We start from the raw sequence: 19,033 nt of genomic DNA on the forward strand, positions 1-19,033 counted from the left end.
TAATTGTTTATGGTTCATTGAACAAGCATGGGAAACAGCCTTTACAATGAAGATCTGTGAAGTTATTTGGATTTGACAAATTATCTTTGAAAGACAGGGTCCTGAAAAAGGGACATTTGCCGAGTTTATGAAGAATGCCATGCATTTTATTGGCACAGTAAAGGCTCTTAACCCACTCACCTCTCCAACATCATAGACCAGAATCTGTCCATCAGAGTCTCCCACGGCAATCTCTTTGCCGGAATGGGCCCATCGCACGCGGTTCAGGGCTGGGTTCCCCTCCACTGTGGTACTGGCAGTAGGAACCTGCAAAAGAAACACCTCATATGTCAACGCCAATACTGATGACTGACTGGATTTCTGTTACACTATGGGCCAGTTTCCCAGACACAGATTAAGCCTAGTCCTGGACTAAACGGCACTATCAATGGAGAATCTGCCAGAACTAGGCTTAATCCGGGAAACCGCCCGTATAGATGCTGCATTGGTGCAAAACTCGTGGTAAAGGGGGAATGCGCCAGGTACCTCAGTGTCGTTGTTCAGGTTCCACAGGTCAAGATGGCCCACTCCATCCACACACGCAAACAGCGCCGGGTGAGTGGGGGACCACATGACGTCGTAGACGTAATCCGAGTTGTCCTCGAACGAGTACAGCGGCTTGTTGTTCTGAAAGAGAGAAACGTAAGCGGCACCTGAAAACATAGACCCACTGAACTGACCATGCCAAATACAAATATCTGGATCAATGCAATAAAAAAAAACAGATGCAGCTTTGTGGGTTTAAATGAGTTCAAATTCAACCACATATGTTGCTTCCTAAATGGCGACCTATTCCCTATGTAGTGCACTTTGTTGGGAATATGGTGCCATTTGGGACGCACAATAGTAACAGCAGGCTTTCTAATGGAGAGACGGTACAGTACCTTAGTGCTCCACAGCTTGACGGTCCAGTCGAAGGAGGAGGTGACAAACAGGTGGGAAAAGTCGATGGGCCCGGTCGCTGTGTGACAGTCTATCCCTGTGATAGGCCCGTGGTGGCCCTCAAACATCTCACTGATCCCTGCTTTACTGTGGCCCAAGCATACAGCAGATAAGAACGCAATAATTAGCAAACACCACGTTACATTTCTTAAGGAAACCCTCGATGAATACATTAACCAATAAGAATCCAAGCCCTATCTGAACCAGGGGGAGGGGTCTACCCAAATTTATTTGGCCCTATTGCTAATAGCCTTAGTGCTATTAGCCCATACAAACACATTGAACAGCTAACCCCCCCCCCCCCCCCCCCCCCCCGAAAAAAGAATCCAAGGGAAGTTTGTTCTGAAGTGTCTGTCCTATATCTGAGAGATATAAGACAGATAAGGAAACATTGTATTATTACATTTATTTATTTATTTTTACATGTATTTCACCCCTTATTTTTGGCACGTGTCTAAGCCCTGTCTAAACCGGGGGAGTTCTACTAAGTTATATGTAATTGTTTTAAGAAGATAATTTTGCTATTTGATTTATAATTTTAAGACCCCTTGAAGTATCAAAAAAATATATATTTGGCCTTAGTACTATTGGCCCATTCAAAAAAATAATATACACACTATGTGCTTCAGCACTCACATATTAGAGTGTAGCCCAAATTGTTCGGACGCTACAGACAGAAGTTGGCCGATCAGCTGTACCGACTTCAGACGAGTCCCAAGACGCTTGTGGGGGCCATAGAGCAAAACGAAGACCACCATTGTGTTGGTGAAAGTCTCATTTTCAATAGAGGGGTCATAATAGTTTGTAGGCCAAACCGTTCATACGCTACAGATGATTTGGGGAGAAGACTGATTTTCAGGATGTGTCATGGTCTGACAAAAAAAAACATCTTTCTAGCTTAAACAGACAGACTTATGGGGATTATTTTATTATGCTAATTAGATTTCCACAGGGGAGCGGGCATCAAAATTAGGTTTTTAACATATATACTTAACATTATGAACACCTGCTCTTTCCATTACATATACTGACCAGGTGAAAGCTATGATCCCTTATTGATGTCACTTGTTAAATCCAATTCAATCAGTGTAGATGAAGAGATTCAAGGTTAAAGAATTTTAAAGCCTTGAGACAATTGAGACATGGATTGTGTACGTGTGCCATTCAGAGGGTGAATGTGCAAGAACCGGGTGCCTTTGAAAGGGGTATGGTAGTAGGTGCCAGGTGCACCGGTTTGTGCCAAGAACTGCAACGCTGCTGGGTTTTCCACAAAACAGTTTCCCGCATGTATCAAGAATGGTCCACCACCCAAAGAACATTCAGCCAACTTGACACAACTGTGGGAAGCATTGGAGTCAACATCAATGTGAAACGCTTTTTACACCTTGTAGAGTCCATGCCCTTTCGAATTGAGGCTGTTCTGAGGGCAAAAGGGGGGCAACTTAATATATTAGGAAGGTGTTCTTCATGTTTTGAGCACTCAGTGTATACTGTGATATCATTACCAACTAAATATACTGTACATTAAATATGCCAGCATATACAATGAGCAAAAATATAAACACAACATGTAAAGTGCTAGTCCCATGTTTCATGAGCTGAAATAAAAGATCCCAGAAATGTTCCAAATGCACAAACAGCTTATTTCTCTCAAATTTTGTTCACAAATCTGTTTACATCTCTGTTAGTGAGCATGTTATCAAGATAATCCATCTACCTGACAGGTGTGGCATATCAAGAAGGTGAATAAACAGCATGATCATTACACAGGTGCACCTTGTGCTGGGGACAATAAAAGGCCACAACACAATGCCACAGATGTCTCAAGTTTTGAAGGAGCGTGCAATTGGCATGCTGACTGCAGGAATGTCCACCAGAGCTGTTGCCAGAAAATTTCATGTTAAATTTCACTACCGTAAGCCACCTACAACAAAGTTTGAAAGAATTTGGCAGTACATCCAACTGGGGGGGTGGAGGAGTATTTCTATTTGTAATAAGGCCCCTTTTGTGGCGAAAAACAAATTTTGAATGGCTGTGCCTGGCTCTCTATTAGGTCAACCTGGCTCCCAAGTGGGTGGGCCTATGCCCTCCCTGGCATGTGAAATCCATAAATTAAGGCCTCATTTATTTATTTAAATTGACCAATTTCCTCATATGAACTATTTAACTCAGCAAAATCTTTGAAATTGTTGCGTTTATATTTTTGTTCAGTATATTTCTGAATTTTATAGTACACAAGGTTTGGTTAAGACCTTCTTTTTGTCTCAATTTACTTTGGGAATAACATTTAGAGAATTCCCCTTTTAACATGCCATGACTGCAGATTCCCAGCCCAGTGGGGAGAGAGAGACAGCTTTCAGCTCCAGAGCCAAATTTTGCAGAGCTGTGGCCCTGATAATTACGCAGAGAGGTAAATACCCAGCATGAGTGATGCTTATGCGTTATTAACTGGGATGAGAGTATCATACCATTGTAAATGAGGTGGAAAATCAGTCCCTCAATTACCGAGGTGAACCTGCAACGCAGAACCTAGCAACTATCCCCTCTCGGCGGTCTCTGGGCATAATGCAGGACATTAACGTTAACACCGTAGCCGTAGAGAACAGGCTCTCCGTCGCAGGCAGCACTCAGAGTCAAGCCATGTTGCTCTGTCGCCCCACATGCGGACACACTGACTGTTCGCTCAAACGAGAGCATTGTGCAACAAACTTCAGATTCTAGTCTCTTTGGGACACCCAGTTTTAAACAAACTCCCTCACTCCGAGGGAGAACTCCTCCAAAAGAAAAGAGGGAAAAAATGATTTGTTTCCCCTCCATGTGTGCCCTGTTTAGGTTGGGCGACCTTTACAAACATAACTGACAGAAGCTAAAGCAAAACAGGAAGACTGGGGTAGGAATGAAAACCTCAAAACAGCAGGAGATCAAGTGTTGGATTCATATTGCTTGGGGAAGTGAGGGGGATATATTTATGTTTTAAACCGGGGCCTAACAACCCTCCTCAGTTTCCTGGAGGTGTCTGTCCAGCCAGAGGGGACGAGGACGGAGACAAAGGAGGGGGGGGGGGGTGTACCTTCCATGACGACACGCCATGTAGACGGAACCGTCCTCGCTCCCCACCGCAAAGTTGTTGACATCTCCGAGGGGGAAAGACATGGAGGTGACAGCGACGGCCTTCGACTGCTTCAACACCAGCTCCAGGCTGTCCTGTAGAGTAGGGGGAGGGCGGGAGGGAGCAGAATAACATTCACAACCAGCGCTCTCTGCGCGGCCTGCATGCTAACACACACACTACCCTAACCACAGCCTATAAATTTCACTTGACAGGTTATTAATGCAGAATTTAAATTCAGCTAGCACTTTATAAATGATTAACATTTGACATCGATGGGTTTGGCAGCGGTGTCGGAACAACATTGCTAGCGGAGATCATTTCCTTGACTTTGAAAAAAAAAAAAGAGTTGAGCGCAAAATTAAAGGTTTAGGCATAACAAAAGGGTTCTAGTGAGGTCCCGGTGTTTGACATGCCCTATGAATGGGCCGACGTGTTGTGTGCGCAGAACGGGCTGAACGGTCCCATGTCAGTGTGGTGGCGGGAAGGTGACTGATGGGTGGTACCTGCGGCTGAGACAGCATGTCCAGGCTCCAGGAACACATCTTGCCGTCGGTAGAGATGCTGATGAGGTTGTTGGCGTTCTGGGTGCCCAGCACGTTCACACAGTACACTGGGTGCTGCATAGAGAGAGAGGAACAAGGCCCCACAATGAGGCTGTTCACGACACACCAATGAAACCATGTTCCTGCACTCGCCTCTAATTGCCATTGTATGTGTCAAATGTAACTTGAGATCAAAATATATTTTGGTGATGGTTGATTGACATTCCATCCCAGTGTTACCGTGTGTGCTGCTGCTGACAGGGGGGTCCTCTGTATGGGGGTCCTCTTGTTGCTCCGGTTGTCCCACAGAACGATCTGCCCTGAGTAGGTGCCCCCCACCACCAGGTTAGGGTGGAACTTGGCAAAGGCGGCCGACATCACTGCAGACTGGCAGAGAGAGAGGGGGAGGGTAAAACAGAAAAAGAAAAGAGAACGCCATGTTTGCGTCTGCTGAGATGGAGAGCACAGCGGAATGGCGACAGCTCTCCGGTAATATACGTCTAATGTCACCTCCAATCAAAAACTGCTGTGTGCAGTCCCCATTTCAGACCTGCTCAAAATAACACACAGACTTGAGCCATTCAGGCTCCTGCAGCAGTACACCAGCTTGCTGTAGAACGGGCTGCTTATTTTCATTTAAAACTAACAATCCCGTGGTTTCCATGACTCACACTTCACCCCTCACGGCAGAGCCTTCTGCTGGAGGCTGCTCACGACAGGATAGGTCTACATTATTCATGCTAGTTTATTATGTGTAAAATCTCCTTCCTTGCTTTCTGGGTTACTGGTCCAAGCCCTACCTTCCCCGTAGCCTGAAACACATCCCCTATAAATCCTAAAACATGTAGTCGTCGTATGTAATCATTAATTCATCCAAGTACATTATTTTTTTTACACAAAAAGTTGACACCTGGTGAGGAAAAATTGCATTTCCCACCCACTTAGAGGCATGAAGAAAAATGAGTTCACACTTCTGCTCAGTTTTATTTCGTCGGTGCAATGTGCCTGGGACTACATCCGCTCTGGCGGCAGCAACATGTGGTTCTACTCAACTTGCCTTGGTCTGCGAACCGCAGGGCATGCAGTATATTAAGGCAAGCCAGTGAAGGAGCTTCTCTCTCTCTCTGCTGAACACAGGGCCCTTGTTTAGACACACATGATAACCACTCCAGCCCTGCACAGCACACTTAATACGACGACTGCTGCCGCCTCTTGGACCCCAGTCAGCTATTGCAACACTGCTCTTCTCCGGCGCCTCACTAACATGTGTTTGTGGATAGATGTGGAGGAGGTGAATGCCAGCCTGGTGAAATCACAATGTGGATAAGAGAGGGGGGTGGAGGTGAGAGAGAGGGAGGGAGAAGTGGGAGGGATGGTTGGCGGTGTGCCACACTAGTCAGGGAGAAAGCCACCCATGAGGCAAAGGGAAAGGGAGGGCCCTGCGTGGCTTTAGTACCTGGCAGTGGAAGACGTACTCCGGCGTGTTCTTCTTGTACTTCATGTTCCAGACCAGGGCCACCCCGTCCGGCTCGTGGGGGGCTTCCTCGTTGTTGTTGTATGAGGCAACCAGCAGCTCAGGATACTGGTGACAGACAAATCAGCCCAAATGAATGTCAAGAGGAAGTAGTCATGGCCCCCAGGCTTGGCTCCATGTGAACAAGCCTCCCCTGCCCTCCGCGGTGCCGGTGAATGCCTAGCAGAATGCGTAACCGCCCCTCCTTCAACAAGATTTATGGCCGGGAAACTTTTCCCCAACAGCGCAGTCTGGTAAATAACGTTTGGATGCTACAGCTTTGCATAATGTTAAAGGACTAGGGACTAGACTTCTGAGAGAGCAGAGTGAACCACGGTAGTAAAGTTGGCCACTCCAACTCAACCCTCCAGTGCACATTTAAAACACAAGGAGAAATAGCTGAGGAAAGAATGGCTTTAAAGACCTGCTCTCAACCACTTACCAGATGTAAACAAACCATTAACTTCTGCTGCTACTCATATTGGAACAACTGAAGTTTACAGTTTGTGAATACACAATTAAACACAAGGGAATGGATTTTGCTCAAAGCGAACGACGTAGTGATGAACAATGAGTTGGTGTTCAATCACTGACCAAAGCCATTGCAGAACTATGAAACAAATGAAGAGCAACGTTAGGGGAAACAAATCATTGCGGGCTTGTACTAACTGACAATTTGTGCATGACACAGTCCCAGCTCCAGGAGGAACATGGTTAAATGTCTAATGTGTAAAATAAGTCCCATGTATATCATACAGAATTAGGCCAGTGGTGAAGGAGTTAAAGACTCAACAATACATTAACATACTTCATTCTTACAATAACAATGGCATTCTAACACACAAAGACAGATTGACATGATTCACAAAGACGCAGGAGCCAGTGAAACCATAAAGAACTATTGCTTGCGTTTTCACTCAGTGACTGAGTCAGTGAAAAGGTTGCATCATGAGCCAACGCTGACAGACGGTGCTGTGTTATACCGGTATAGGGTGGAGTTCCCCCTAGACGCTGATCTTGGATCAGTTTTCCCAATGATTAAGGCTAGGATTGGAAAAGGGAAGCTGATCCCAGATCTGCACCTAGGAGAAACTTCACCCCGGAGCATGTTTTTACCTGAGCGGACCAGTCCAGACAGGTGACCACACGGTGCTTGGACCAGCGCTCGTCCATAAACTGCCTGTTCAGAAACAGCTTGGTCCCCGCCTGGATCTCACTAGAAAACAGCATAGTCACAGTCAAGTCATAACAATACCACACTCTTTCCTATTACTAAACAGCGACATGATTTGGCCTTTTCTACTCAAAAAAAGGTATCAAAGAAACGTGACTCGTCTATCGGAGAGCTTTCCTAACCCCTCCTTCTCCTCCATCTCGCGACCACTGTAGTCGAAGAAGACGTCCACATGTTCGGACAGGGCCCGCTCCACGATGCGGGTGCTGTGGTCAAAGAAGGTTATGAACTGCTCAGAGTGGAGGATCTGCAGCTTCTCCTCCTCGGTCAGCTCTTGTGGAGGTGCTACAGACAGACGGACAGTAAACGTTACGGGCAAAAGATACAGAATCATCTAACAGGTTTGGGTTGTCTCATTCAAATTTGAAAAAGTCCAAAACAAAAAGGGACGTCATTCAAAACTTGGACGTAGAAATCCCACAAAAACGGTTTGTAGGATTATTCAATGAAGATGACGTCAAAGAGATCCAATTGTTATTCTTTTGACACCAGAACTCCTACCTTCCTCCTCCTCTTTCTGGACAGGTTTCTCTGTTCGGGCCTCAGGCACTAGTTGTGGTGGAGCAACTTCCTCCTCTTCTTCTTCCTCTGTTGGGTAAAAGGTGCATGATTTCCATTGAACACTACATAAACCTGGCAATGCTTTATATTTCATGGTTGTGACAGAATTAGTGACGCCAAATTTGACAGTGGCAAATGAGCAAAATGAAAAATGCTGTTTTCTAGTTATAAGTCATGGCTTATTTTAATTACAATGGTTTAAAGTGACAACTGATCCTGCAATTCTGTGTCAATGTTTGGTTCATTCCTATTGACTACTACTACTAGTCTACCTCCGCAACATTGTTTTTCTCTTCAATATAATACACTGAATGTTAAGCAGGCTAGCATGGGTATGGGAATGGAATCATTCTGTGTCTATCTCCCATTTGTTTGGTTTGCCAACACAATGTCACCTCTCTGAAAAGACCTGCGCCTTTAAAGTTGTCATTTGTGTGGAGGGGGTGACGCAGCAGGGGTCTGGGTCCTAGGCCCCCCCCCCCTTTCCCCCTCTTCCTGTTAATGAGACCCAGCTATTCAACAGGAGGCTTGCACTTGTCAGTGCAGCCATATCCTCCATGTCCCAGTAACAAGTCCCCCCTCCCTTCCAACCAGGCCAGGGGCCGGGGCCATGGTCCGGGGCCAGCGGGCGGGGAGCAGCTGCTCAGGCCCACTCCCAATGGCCCGACCAGCTGACAGGACGGTGCTAACCAGATGGCGCTGCTTGGATTGTCTTGTTCTACTCCAAGGTGGCATGAGGATGGCACAGAGGTTTCCCGCCTGGCCGACCCTAGACAAGTCTCTCTCTGAACGGCAAGCCTGTGCAATTACCGTCCCACCAGGGGGTCCACAGACTGCTATTCAACCTTGGAGAACGTACAACAAAATACAGCTTGTAGGCCGGACCAGCTGGCAAACCCCACGCTGGCTCAGACACACTAGACAACTCTGCTATCTCAAACCAACTCCTCACCGTCCCCTCTCCATACACGCCTCTTCCATGCATAAATAGACAGTCTAAACAAACACATTCATGTGGATGAGAAAATGTACAGTGTGTTACTTCCATACCTTTTTAGAGCTCTATGTATGCATAGTTCATCTATAATGGCAGCAGCGTTGCACACAACCTTTCCATTTCCACTGAGATCTATGATAAAGTAATCTGTCACTTTTCCCATATAAAGTGATTCTCTTCCCTCCTTCCCATTAGGTGGGAGGGCGTTGGGTGCTCTGATAAGTTTACAGAACTGGGTTGATGACGAGCCATTTCAAATGGACGGCCGTACCCTGAGACCCAAAGGAGAAGGTTAAAATCTTTCCTTTCAAGGGCCTCAATCAGGCTTAAAGGAAAACAGTAATCACTGTCTTTCAGCTGGGCCCGGCCGCGCTCGTCAGCCATTTCCCCCGGCGAGGCAGGCAGAGCAATCAACCTGCCAGGCATTAGGAGCGGAAAGACAATCTGAAAATAAAGGGTATAATGCACCTGCCAGCCAAAATGGCCATTTGGAGAAAAGCTAGTGATCCTGGTGACCCCGCTGGGGTAAGAGGACAGAATCGGGGGTGGGGGGGAAAACATTTAACAGAATTCAACACGGATCAACCATGTCCTGCACACTGACACCTCCCCTCAAAGCAGGCCCAATTATGGCTTTTGTACCAGAGAAATAAAAGCTTTTTTTTTGGGGGGGGGGGGGGGGGGGGGGAGTGGTGCCGGGAGAGGGAGGTGTAATCACAGTTCTTTGTCAATAGACACTATATTAATGCAAACGAGACGTGGCCCCAGTGTGTTGTTCACGTACAAAACTAATGACCTCTACTCCCCCACTGCAGGTGTGTCCGTCGCCTCCACAGCCACAGGATGGACAACGCAAATCTGACTTCCACATGTCAGTTTACTAAAGGCTGTTCCACAAACCTCAGCTTCCAACTGCTGGTCTTTCAAGATGAGCTGCGGAGATAGCACACGGTCTGTCAGTAGAGAGAGAGCCCACTTAGCGCTAAATACAGAACGCGCCTTGGCGTCATTCAATTCACCGCTAGTTTTCAATCTGTAAATGAAAAATGTCCTTCCCCTTCAAGTCTAAAGTAAACAGAATTACTCACAACAACTGTTCACAAACCAAATACGACAAGGTTCCTTTTAATTCTGTTCTCCTATTTCTTGCATTTGCTCGCTAAAATGAACGGCAAAATAATTTGACATCTCAGAATAACACCATAATGCCCTAAATGTATTTTGCTACTATCAGAAGCAGGTCAAGCGACAAAATAGGTTCACGTGCATAGCATAGGCCTACATCACATTTTCTACAAGTGTCACATACGGATTTACTAGAGGGACAACACAACCCGGGAGATTTCAGCAGTCACCCTACTGCCATTCTGATGAGCAGGTTAATCAGGGTTCAGTCAGCTTTAAAATGGGAGGCTTTTGTTGAGTTTACACACTCGGTCACCTCGCTCTCTCTGTGTCTCTATCCCTTTATATAGGCTCTCTTTCTCTCTCAACAAACAAAGGATTGAGACAAAAAGTACCTTTCTGTGAAGATGTGATTCAGCAAAAAAATATATTATCTACACTATAAATGTTTCTTTCTGGTTATTTTTTCACATTCATAACTTGGAATAAGCTCTACTAGAATTGAAATGAGCATGCTGAAACTCTAGTTAAAAATGGGAGCCTAGGCCTAAATTTAATTCAACAATACAGTCAGTTAAGGGGTACTAATCATCAAGTGCCAAGCGCATGAAATGTGACAATGGTCAAAGAGTGCCACTTCGAACAAGAGGCTGTTGAGTTCCTTTCGTGATTAAAAGTTATGGCCTTCCCCTGAATTCCAAGTGATTAAAACAATTGAAATGAATCATATTTCAAATGTACTCAAATGCTCTCTTGTATTGCCTGAAGCCTTTTTCAAACAGAATTCCAGGCAGACCACTCAATGAATTTCCCCATATCTTCTTCCCATAATTACAACCTCTTGCTAAGCAGCACTTATTGACATTGCATAAAGTCTACTGCTGTAGCCTGAACACGCTAACGTTCTTGATATAGGCTACCACAACATGTGATTTCTACACACGGTGGGCCTGATTCACTGCTTTTCCTTGCATGACCTGGAATGGGAATTACAACCATCCCAAATAAACAATGAGTATTACTTTTATAAATATTGTTGGGCCTAAGATTTATGGGGAAACGTCTCAAATTAATAGATACCACCAGGTCACAACACTTGCATCTACACTGGACTCCTAGTAGCCTATATTAGAGAGTCTAGAGCAGTGCCTTTCAAACCTCTCCCATGAGACCCCCCAGACGTTTCACAGTTGAGTTGTAGCCGTGAACTATTTCACCTGATTCGCCTATTCAAGCCCTTGATGATTAGTTGTCAAGTTAAAAATCAGGTGTGATAGCTGTGGACTAGTTCAAATACATGGAACGGCTGGGGGTCCCCCGAGGAGGTTAAAAAAAACCTGGTCTAGAGGATGGGAGCTGGAAGGACCAGTGCCCCCTATGTAAATTAAAGATGACTAATTAGCTTTTTGTGCATTTTTTGGGAGAGGGGTTGGTCATCTATGGGGACCATTTGGGCTCTCCCCCCCGCTCTCTGTCGAGCATGGCACGGCAGCACCTCCTTCCAATGCCACCGCCCGCTGACCTTGTGTGCCGTGCCGTCGCCTCCTCTTGACAACATGATGAATCGCTCAAATCAGTGCACACGCCCGACTCCACCCCCAACATCGAATATGCACAGAAGGGTGCGAACAGGCGAGGGGACGCCGCCTCACCAAGTGCCAGGAGTGATGCCGCGAAAACGCACAATGTCACTGAGTGTGTTTTGTTATGTGCCTATTGGGTGAAGGGAAAAGACAGGGAAGCGAGAGAGTTGATGAAATGATTACAGAGTGGCAGAGAGAGTGGAGGGGGTCTAGTGTTGAACAGCCGGCAGAAACCATCCTTGTTTAACACAGTGTTACAATGCCCTAGAGAGAGAGTCCCTATGCCTCCAAGGAACAGAACAGACAGAGAGAGCTCCACTCTTCATTCTTCACTGGGTCTGGTTGTTTTTCCCCCAGAGTCACACAACTTGTTCACAGCCAGACTGCAGGCAATTCACAATCCTCAATGACAAATCACTACAAGTCATCTGGCTAGTTTCCACGGGAGATTGAAATGATAGGGAACTAACTTGGTTCTATGCAGTTTGAAGTGGGAACTTAGAAGAGTTGCTTCACAAGCACAAAGACAACTAGCCCGTGCAGGGAATAAACCTTTTGTTCACCAACCAAAACTTCTACGGACACAAATCCTCAATCAGAATTTTTTTAAAGTCACTCACTGTATAAATATATATATATTTTTAAACAGCTAGGTTACATTGCCCCTCTTTATAGCAGTAGAGTAGTCTCTGACATGTCTTGCTGATAAAGCAGTGTAAACAACTAAGATGGATTTCAGTCCGAGAGAGTGTTTGAACTGCATCTTAGCAAAGAAAAACGAGGGGCGTAATCACAATATTGCGCATGTGGACTTTACGAGTAAATATGCTTTTTTTTGAAGATACGCATAGACAACCACATGAAAGCTGCTGTGCAACAATAACATACATATTGACATGCTTCCAATACATTAGCCGAGCATGCACAAAGCACTTCCTATCTAGCCAATCTACTGCCTTTCTTCCCCATTCGCACTGGCCCTCTCAACCTGCACATTTATTGTAGCAAGGCCCTATTGGTTTGAGGATGGGAGTTGAAAAAGGAGTGGGCATACGTGTGTGAATTTAATCTTTCCTTTGGTTTCTTATGTTTCTCGGGGCCCCTGCAATTTCCCCCAGCTTTCATCTCTGTGCTCGGTAAGGCCAGATCATTTCCACTCTGTGTTCACTTCCTGCTCCCACAGGCCAGCCGGCCACATCTCACACACACACACACACACACACACACACACACACACACACACACACACACACACACACACACACACACACACACACACACACACACACACACACACACACACACACACACACACACACACAGCTTTAGTTGTGTCCCGAAAATATCAACTCCTAAAAGAGTCTAGAGTAGTTGAGTCAGGCTTTCACCTTCTTTCTGCTGGGTCATCACAGGTGTCTGGGTCTCCTTGGTGTACGACACCATCTCTTTTGGAGGGAAGTCAACATGGGTGATCTTGGCCATGCCCATCTTCAGAGGTCCACGCCTAAAAGCAGAGCACAACTTCAGGACACATGGAAGGGCCAAGGAGAGCTGAAACAATAACATAAACCTGGGTCAGCCCAGACAAAGCACACAACGGTACTATCATATTGCCGCCTTTTCATTAGCACCTCAAAGCTGAAGTTGCCTTTAAGACCGATGGGGGATTTTGTCTTCTGATAATCACTTATTCATGGAGAAGGAAAGGAAAGATAACAGCGTGTATGTAGGTCAAAGAAAGATGCCACCGAAGCTACACACTTTTCTTCTGATATAAAATGGCGGCTTTGAGAGGGTCAAGAAGAGCAACAACACTAGAGGTCGAAAAGAAGGTAGTGTCCAATACCGCAGGTCAGAGTCAGAGTGAAGCTGAAGAGTGGACGGGTCAGAGTCCCAGTGGAGAGTCCTGGTTAGTGTCACAGCAAGAAGGCAGCATTAGTGAGAGAAAGCAGGCATAAACCAGAGGATACAAGTTAGAACATATACACTCAGCATGCCCACACTGAAAAACACAGGCAACAAACCAATTGACTGCATAGGATTTCATTTCAGAAACACTGCGTGAATAATTTTACGTAGAGGTTGGGAAAACGAGGTTACCACAACAACCCTCCAGTAGGCACTTCCACATAAAAAAACAAGGACAGTATCTGTTTAAAATGCGTTGACACAGGTCCTGAGAGTGTGATGACACGGTGTAATTAGGCAGCCTGAGGGACTGGTGAGGCCTGAACTGTGTCACGCGAACGGCTTCAACTCCCATGTGAGGGAGCGCCCTGCGGGGAAAACATGACCTCCATGTGTGTAGGAAATGGCCACGCTGCTGAGGGAAACGAGTCAACACGTACAGCCTTGGGGTGGAGGAAGAGCTCCCTGGCCCTGATGGGACACTGGGGGATCTAGAGTTTCAGCAGGGGGACCGGGGCTCTAATTAGGGGTTAAGATGTCCCCCAGGCATTGCACAGCCCTGCTGTTTTATTGTCCATTTAGGACCATCCTAATGCAACAGAACACAAACAAAATGAACATGCACACCCTCAGCATGAGCTAGTAATCGTTCTCTTTAATGGTACTGTTTATATCATGCAACACCATGCTTCAGATGGGATATTGTTAATGTACACTCTTAAATGCATCAGCTTACCCTGTGTAGTGCTATACGAATCTAGAACAATGTGGAACCTCGTGCTCGGCAAAAACTAGTTTACTTTTACAAGCGCGTCATGCTAGGTTTTAGACTGCATGAAAAACCATGGCAAAGCGTTGTTGGTGGGCATTTGTGTGTTACTTTGAGAAGAACACCCGTACTGTGATCTCAAACTGTACATGTTTATGGGCATAGCTTATAATGCAAAATGCACATGTGTCAATTTAGTCAAACTAACTCAACAATAGTTTACATTTTACTGTAAGAACATTAGCAATATCTTACTAAAAACCTCGATGCGAGATTCCTGTTCCAGCTGTGACATGGATTTATAGAGAAGAGACCTGCTCAAACCTGTGATACACAAATCCTTCAAAATGACACAGACATTAGGAGAGACAGTCCCTCATTCATTCCTGCGATTAAAAGCCCCTGCACGCATCACAACATAAATTACATCAGCGCTGCACTGTGCTTAGAGGATATAGGCTCTTTGCATAGAGAAATGAAAGCATTTTGTCATTAAACATTAGACTGGTGGGTGTTTGTACCTGGGTCCCACGGCGCCATCGCCTGAGTCTTGGCTCCCTGCCTCGCTTGGTGTGCCCACGGATTTGCAGGTTGGAGACATGGGAGGAGGGACTAGATAGTGAAACAGACAGGTATCCTCTGTTACTACGCGCAGAGGCTGTTCACAATGGCGTAAAAGTACGTAGTATTGGGGTACCAGCAGTGGTAAATATATATATATATATATATTAATGTGGAATGCAAAAAGGCAAATAAGGAGTCAGTATGAGCAGCACAAAAGAGAAAAGACAAAGAAAAATTGTTATATTTCATGCCATATGCTGTGAAAATGCAAGTGAAAATTCAACAGTAAGACAAATACCAATAGTATTACAAACAACTAATCACACATCAGCATACCAAAAGTAAATGGATGAGACATGGTAGAGAAGTTAAGGCAAAAATAGAGTTGTCAAATTTTAAAATACAAACAAGTATTTAAATCATGTCACTGTCATTTTTTAAAAACTATTTACATTTCTAAGGAACCTTGGTAAACCTTAGATTTATTTTATTTAATTTTCTGATTTCATTCATAGCATCAGTTCCCTACTTTTCTATCGCAAAGATTCTGGTTTACACATTGACAGGCCTGGCCAGTCATTAGGCAACATTAATTAATCTACTATGGACCACTTCTGCCCCCTTCTGTTAGCTTGGTGACAATGTGCTCTCACATAAATCTCGGTTTAGAAAAACACATGTCAAGAGTCAGATGGTCTACACTAGAGGCACAATACACTTCATTGTAAATAGCTAATGTGCAGAGATCTGTTAAAAATCTGCTGGTACATGGTTTCTTACCAACAGGAACATCAGCTGACGTGATGCCCATGCTCTGCAGAAGGGCATCTGTCTCACGTCTCTTTTTCTCCAAGTCCGAGTCATCCAGTGGGGCGGCATCTTTCTTCGGGTCAGCCTGGGAGAGAAGCAGAGCAGATACACGGTTAGTATCCTGGCTGTAAGCATGAGGAATAGAGGGTTTGATGGAGCGTTCGAGTCTGATAGTCTGAATTAGTTGCCTGGTTAACTTGCCTAGTTATATAAAATGTATAAAACAAATTAGGCAAGTTTAATAAAACAATTAGTCTAGCCGTAGAATCTGTAGATTTTCCATGGAATCAAAGCTATTGTTCCTCTTTACACTCAAATACACCTACTCAGAGACTGAGCAGAATGCGCACTGCCATTTTGGTAGGTCTCGTTCAGGGGGTAATTAAAGTCCCTATAAGCATGTACTAACCTCTTTCTTTTTGCGCTCATCTTCCTTCCTTTTTTTCTCCTCCCTGATCTGAGCCAGGCGTTGCTTCTTCCTTTCAAGCTCCGCTTTTAGCTCGCTTTTGTCTGACATGATGCCAACACTGTAGGACACAAACACGCTTCAGAACAACAAGATAGGTGACCTACAACATTTTACAGAAGTCTGATTTGTCATTATTTGTACAGGTGTTATTTTTTTGTCTCTCACAAATAACCACGAGTTAGGCCACACATTGGAATATAGACTATAGTATGATCAGAAGCACATTTCACGAGCTGTTCTGAAAGTGTAATAAGATCACTCCTTCGTTTCAACGTTTCAAATCAACGAGAATAGCACCTGCTCCTTTGATCTACAAGGTCAAACCATTTAACTAGGGGGACCACTGCTAGGTTTCTATCATGAATTAAGTTTCAGCAGGGCCCAGATAATTTGGTTCAAGAGCACACTACTGTCCAGGCATAGAAAGGATGGATGCTCTTCCATTAACAGGGTCCTGACCATCTGGGCTGTAAAACCCTCTTCTGGTCCAAAGCCCCATTCAAGGCTCTTTTGTCCACTCAACTTCACAGTGCGCTCTTAGAGATTAAGTTGATAATTTCAAGAGGCTTTATCATTCTGCATACAGCATTAATCAACCCTCACATCCTCCACAGCACCTGACCCTTTCGACACCCAACACAGAGACCACTTCAAGACATTTGTCCTAATTGCAGAATTTAAGACAATGAATGGAGGTCTAAGCTATCATATTGAAATAGATGTGTAGAAGCCTTCCTTTTAAGATGGTCTGCGCAGTGTGAAACCCCTTGCACATGAAATTTGATCAACCTTGAGATAACAATGTGGTTGATGCAGCTGTGTTTATTTAACTCATACATTTGCATTCTGCTGACAAAAACAGACAATAAAACATGCTTTTTCAAGGAGGTGTTAATTGTGAATGCAGACTTCTGCAAAAGTAAAATGTATTTAACTACAGGGTAATACAAGGACTTTAGTTAGCTAACTCTTATAAAAAAAGTGTCTTTAGTTTAGAAAAAAATATTATAATAATTAAAATAACAGAATAGGTCATCTAGAGCTACAACATAAGCGATGCTGGCAAGAGTCGATCCGCCACCACAGACACTGGTCAAGCCATGATGAGTATTGAACAGCATATTCTTGCTTCACATTTACTTCTACTAGTGCGCCAGCATTGTGTACATATCTCGTACCCCCTCTAAAAATTCAACACATGAGAAAAAAACTGAGTTCTTTTTTTTTTTACTTACACAATTTATCGCGTTGGTAAACTAGCTGCGGCCCCACCCAGCCACTGACCCAGTGAGGGAGTTATATTAACATGAGCCGCTGTGCACCGGACTAAAACCCGTGAGAAGAAAACGGACAAATACTGTGAGGGAGAAACGCCATTCTCAAATCAAACAGTCATCTGCGCCGCTCGGGTCATGTTGTCAACAAGGCAGCATGGTGCACCGTTCCTAAACATCTATTTTCCATAAAATATATGTTCGAATTTACAGACTAGTTTTCATTGGGAATATGTCTACACCTGTTGTTAACGAAGCATGTGACGAATACAATACGGTTTTATCAAAAGTAACCACTTTTGCATGAGAGAACACAGAATCCAACTCATTACTCCACGTGCTTAACCTAACTACGTCACTTTTGTTTGTTTTTAGCATACTTCGCCGTCAGACAGAGCAGGGCTGACGAAAGCCCAGGAGGCAGCTCGGTTCCAAAACGAATACGATCACTTTTCACCCAAAACAATCTCCCACCACCGGGGCAACCCGGGCCTTAATCGAATCCCCTCACTGTGTGTAGTGACAGACAACATTTTTAAACTAGCGAGCTAAATAATTGATGACTGACTTGGCATCCTGATCTCTTCAAGTTGAAAGCATCGATTAGGTAGCTGAATATTTCGCAAACACTTTATAACTACCGTTCTTTAACATAAGGTTTTATTTCAGCTTACCTTGTAACGTTAAGATGATCAACTAGCTAGCTATATCACAATGAAGTGCAAGTGAGTCAGCTCGGCCTGCTAGCCAGTCAACAAAGACAACGAGAGGGCTGGCATGGCGACTAAATCGCAACACGTTTTTATTAGCAACAATATGTTACAACAAAAAAAGTACGCTCCACGTTTCACTTGTAGTTTGGTAACAAACCTGGTTTCTCCTCGGCTTTCCAATCGCTTGAATCAGGAACCCAGGATCCTTTCCTAAACTTGCCAACGCAACCAATGCGGAATTACGAATGCCGAGGAGGGACATCTAGATTGATATCCGCAGCCGATTTGCTTGCAATGAGTTTACTGCGCCAGTGGGGAGCACTATCTACGCAAGGTAGTACGATCCCAGTGGCTGCCGATAAAGATAAGTGTTGGTGGAGAGATAATTTGAGAGATGCATATCCTAGTCCTGATAATTTATCTGCGCGCAATACTATGATTTGGATCCAAGAGGGTGTACAATCCATTAACCCTACAGAAAATATATTTTAAAAAACATAGACCTACTAATCATAATTCAACAAAAATGTATAGGCTGCAATAGAGACATGTCTAAAAACATTCAGGTAATGTTATAACATAATCATTTGTAAAATGTGCTTTAATTTTATGCAGCAATTATGAATTCCTCACTGTATGAAATCCAGGTACACAGTGCATTGAACAAAGTAATGAGGAACTTTGTTTGCCTATTATTGCCTTTAGGTAGGCCTATATGTAATATTACATTATATATTTAGATTATAATGGATTCACCTCTCACATCCCTTCCCTAAAGATGTGTTGGTTCTGTAATTCCTCCCTTAAATGAAAATAAAAACACTGAAGAATACAGTATGTAATCGTTATAAAAGCTATACAAATGTAAAGAATATGTA

At 44.4% G+C, this 19,033-nt stretch overlaps 1 protein-coding gene across 2 annotated transcripts in view; it reads right to left on the reverse strand.

Moving 5' to 3' along the window:
• dync1i2a (dynein, cytoplasmic 1, intermediate chain 2a) overlaps positions 1-19,013 on the reverse strand; it is a 21,818-nt gene extending 2,805 nt beyond the window's left edge. The window contains exons 1-16 of one of the 2 annotated variants that reach the window (XM_055878753.1): positions 18,313-19,013; positions 16,109-16,226; positions 15,670-15,784; positions 14,847-14,937; positions 13,495-13,554; positions 13,037-13,152; positions 7,884-7,970; positions 7,505-7,667; positions 7,265-7,364; positions 6,092-6,217; positions 4,876-5,022; positions 4,597-4,710; positions 4,052-4,185; positions 924-1,068; positions 526-666; positions 181-306 (exon numbers count right to left, since the gene is read on the reverse strand). In XM_055878753.1, coding sequence (XP_055734728.1) covers positions 181-306; positions 526-666; positions 924-1,068; positions 4,052-4,185; positions 4,597-4,710; positions 4,876-5,022; positions 6,092-6,217; positions 7,265-7,364; positions 7,505-7,667; positions 7,884-7,970; positions 13,037-13,152; positions 13,495-13,554; positions 14,847-14,937; positions 15,670-15,784; positions 16,109-16,216 — 1,773 coding nt within the window. In that variant the 5' untranslated portion in view covers positions 16,217-16,226; positions 18,313-19,013. The remainder of the gene's footprint in view (positions 1-180; positions 307-525; positions 667-923; positions 1,069-4,051; positions 4,186-4,596; positions 4,711-4,875; positions 5,023-6,091; positions 6,218-7,264; positions 7,365-7,504; positions 7,668-7,883; positions 7,971-13,036; positions 13,153-13,494; positions 13,555-14,846; positions 14,938-15,669; positions 15,785-16,108; positions 16,227-18,312) is intronic. The other variant, XM_055878754.1, reaches the window with a different exon arrangement.
• Between the last annotated feature and the right edge of the window lie 20 nt (positions 19,014-19,033).

This window comes from Salvelinus fontinalis, chromosome 23 (genome assembly GCF_029448725.1).
Source record: "Salvelinus fontinalis isolate EN_2023a chromosome 23, ASM2944872v1, whole genome shotgun sequence".
In the NCBI taxonomy this organism is placed as follows: Eukaryota; Metazoa; Chordata; class Actinopteri; order Salmoniformes; family Salmonidae; genus Salvelinus; species Salvelinus fontinalis.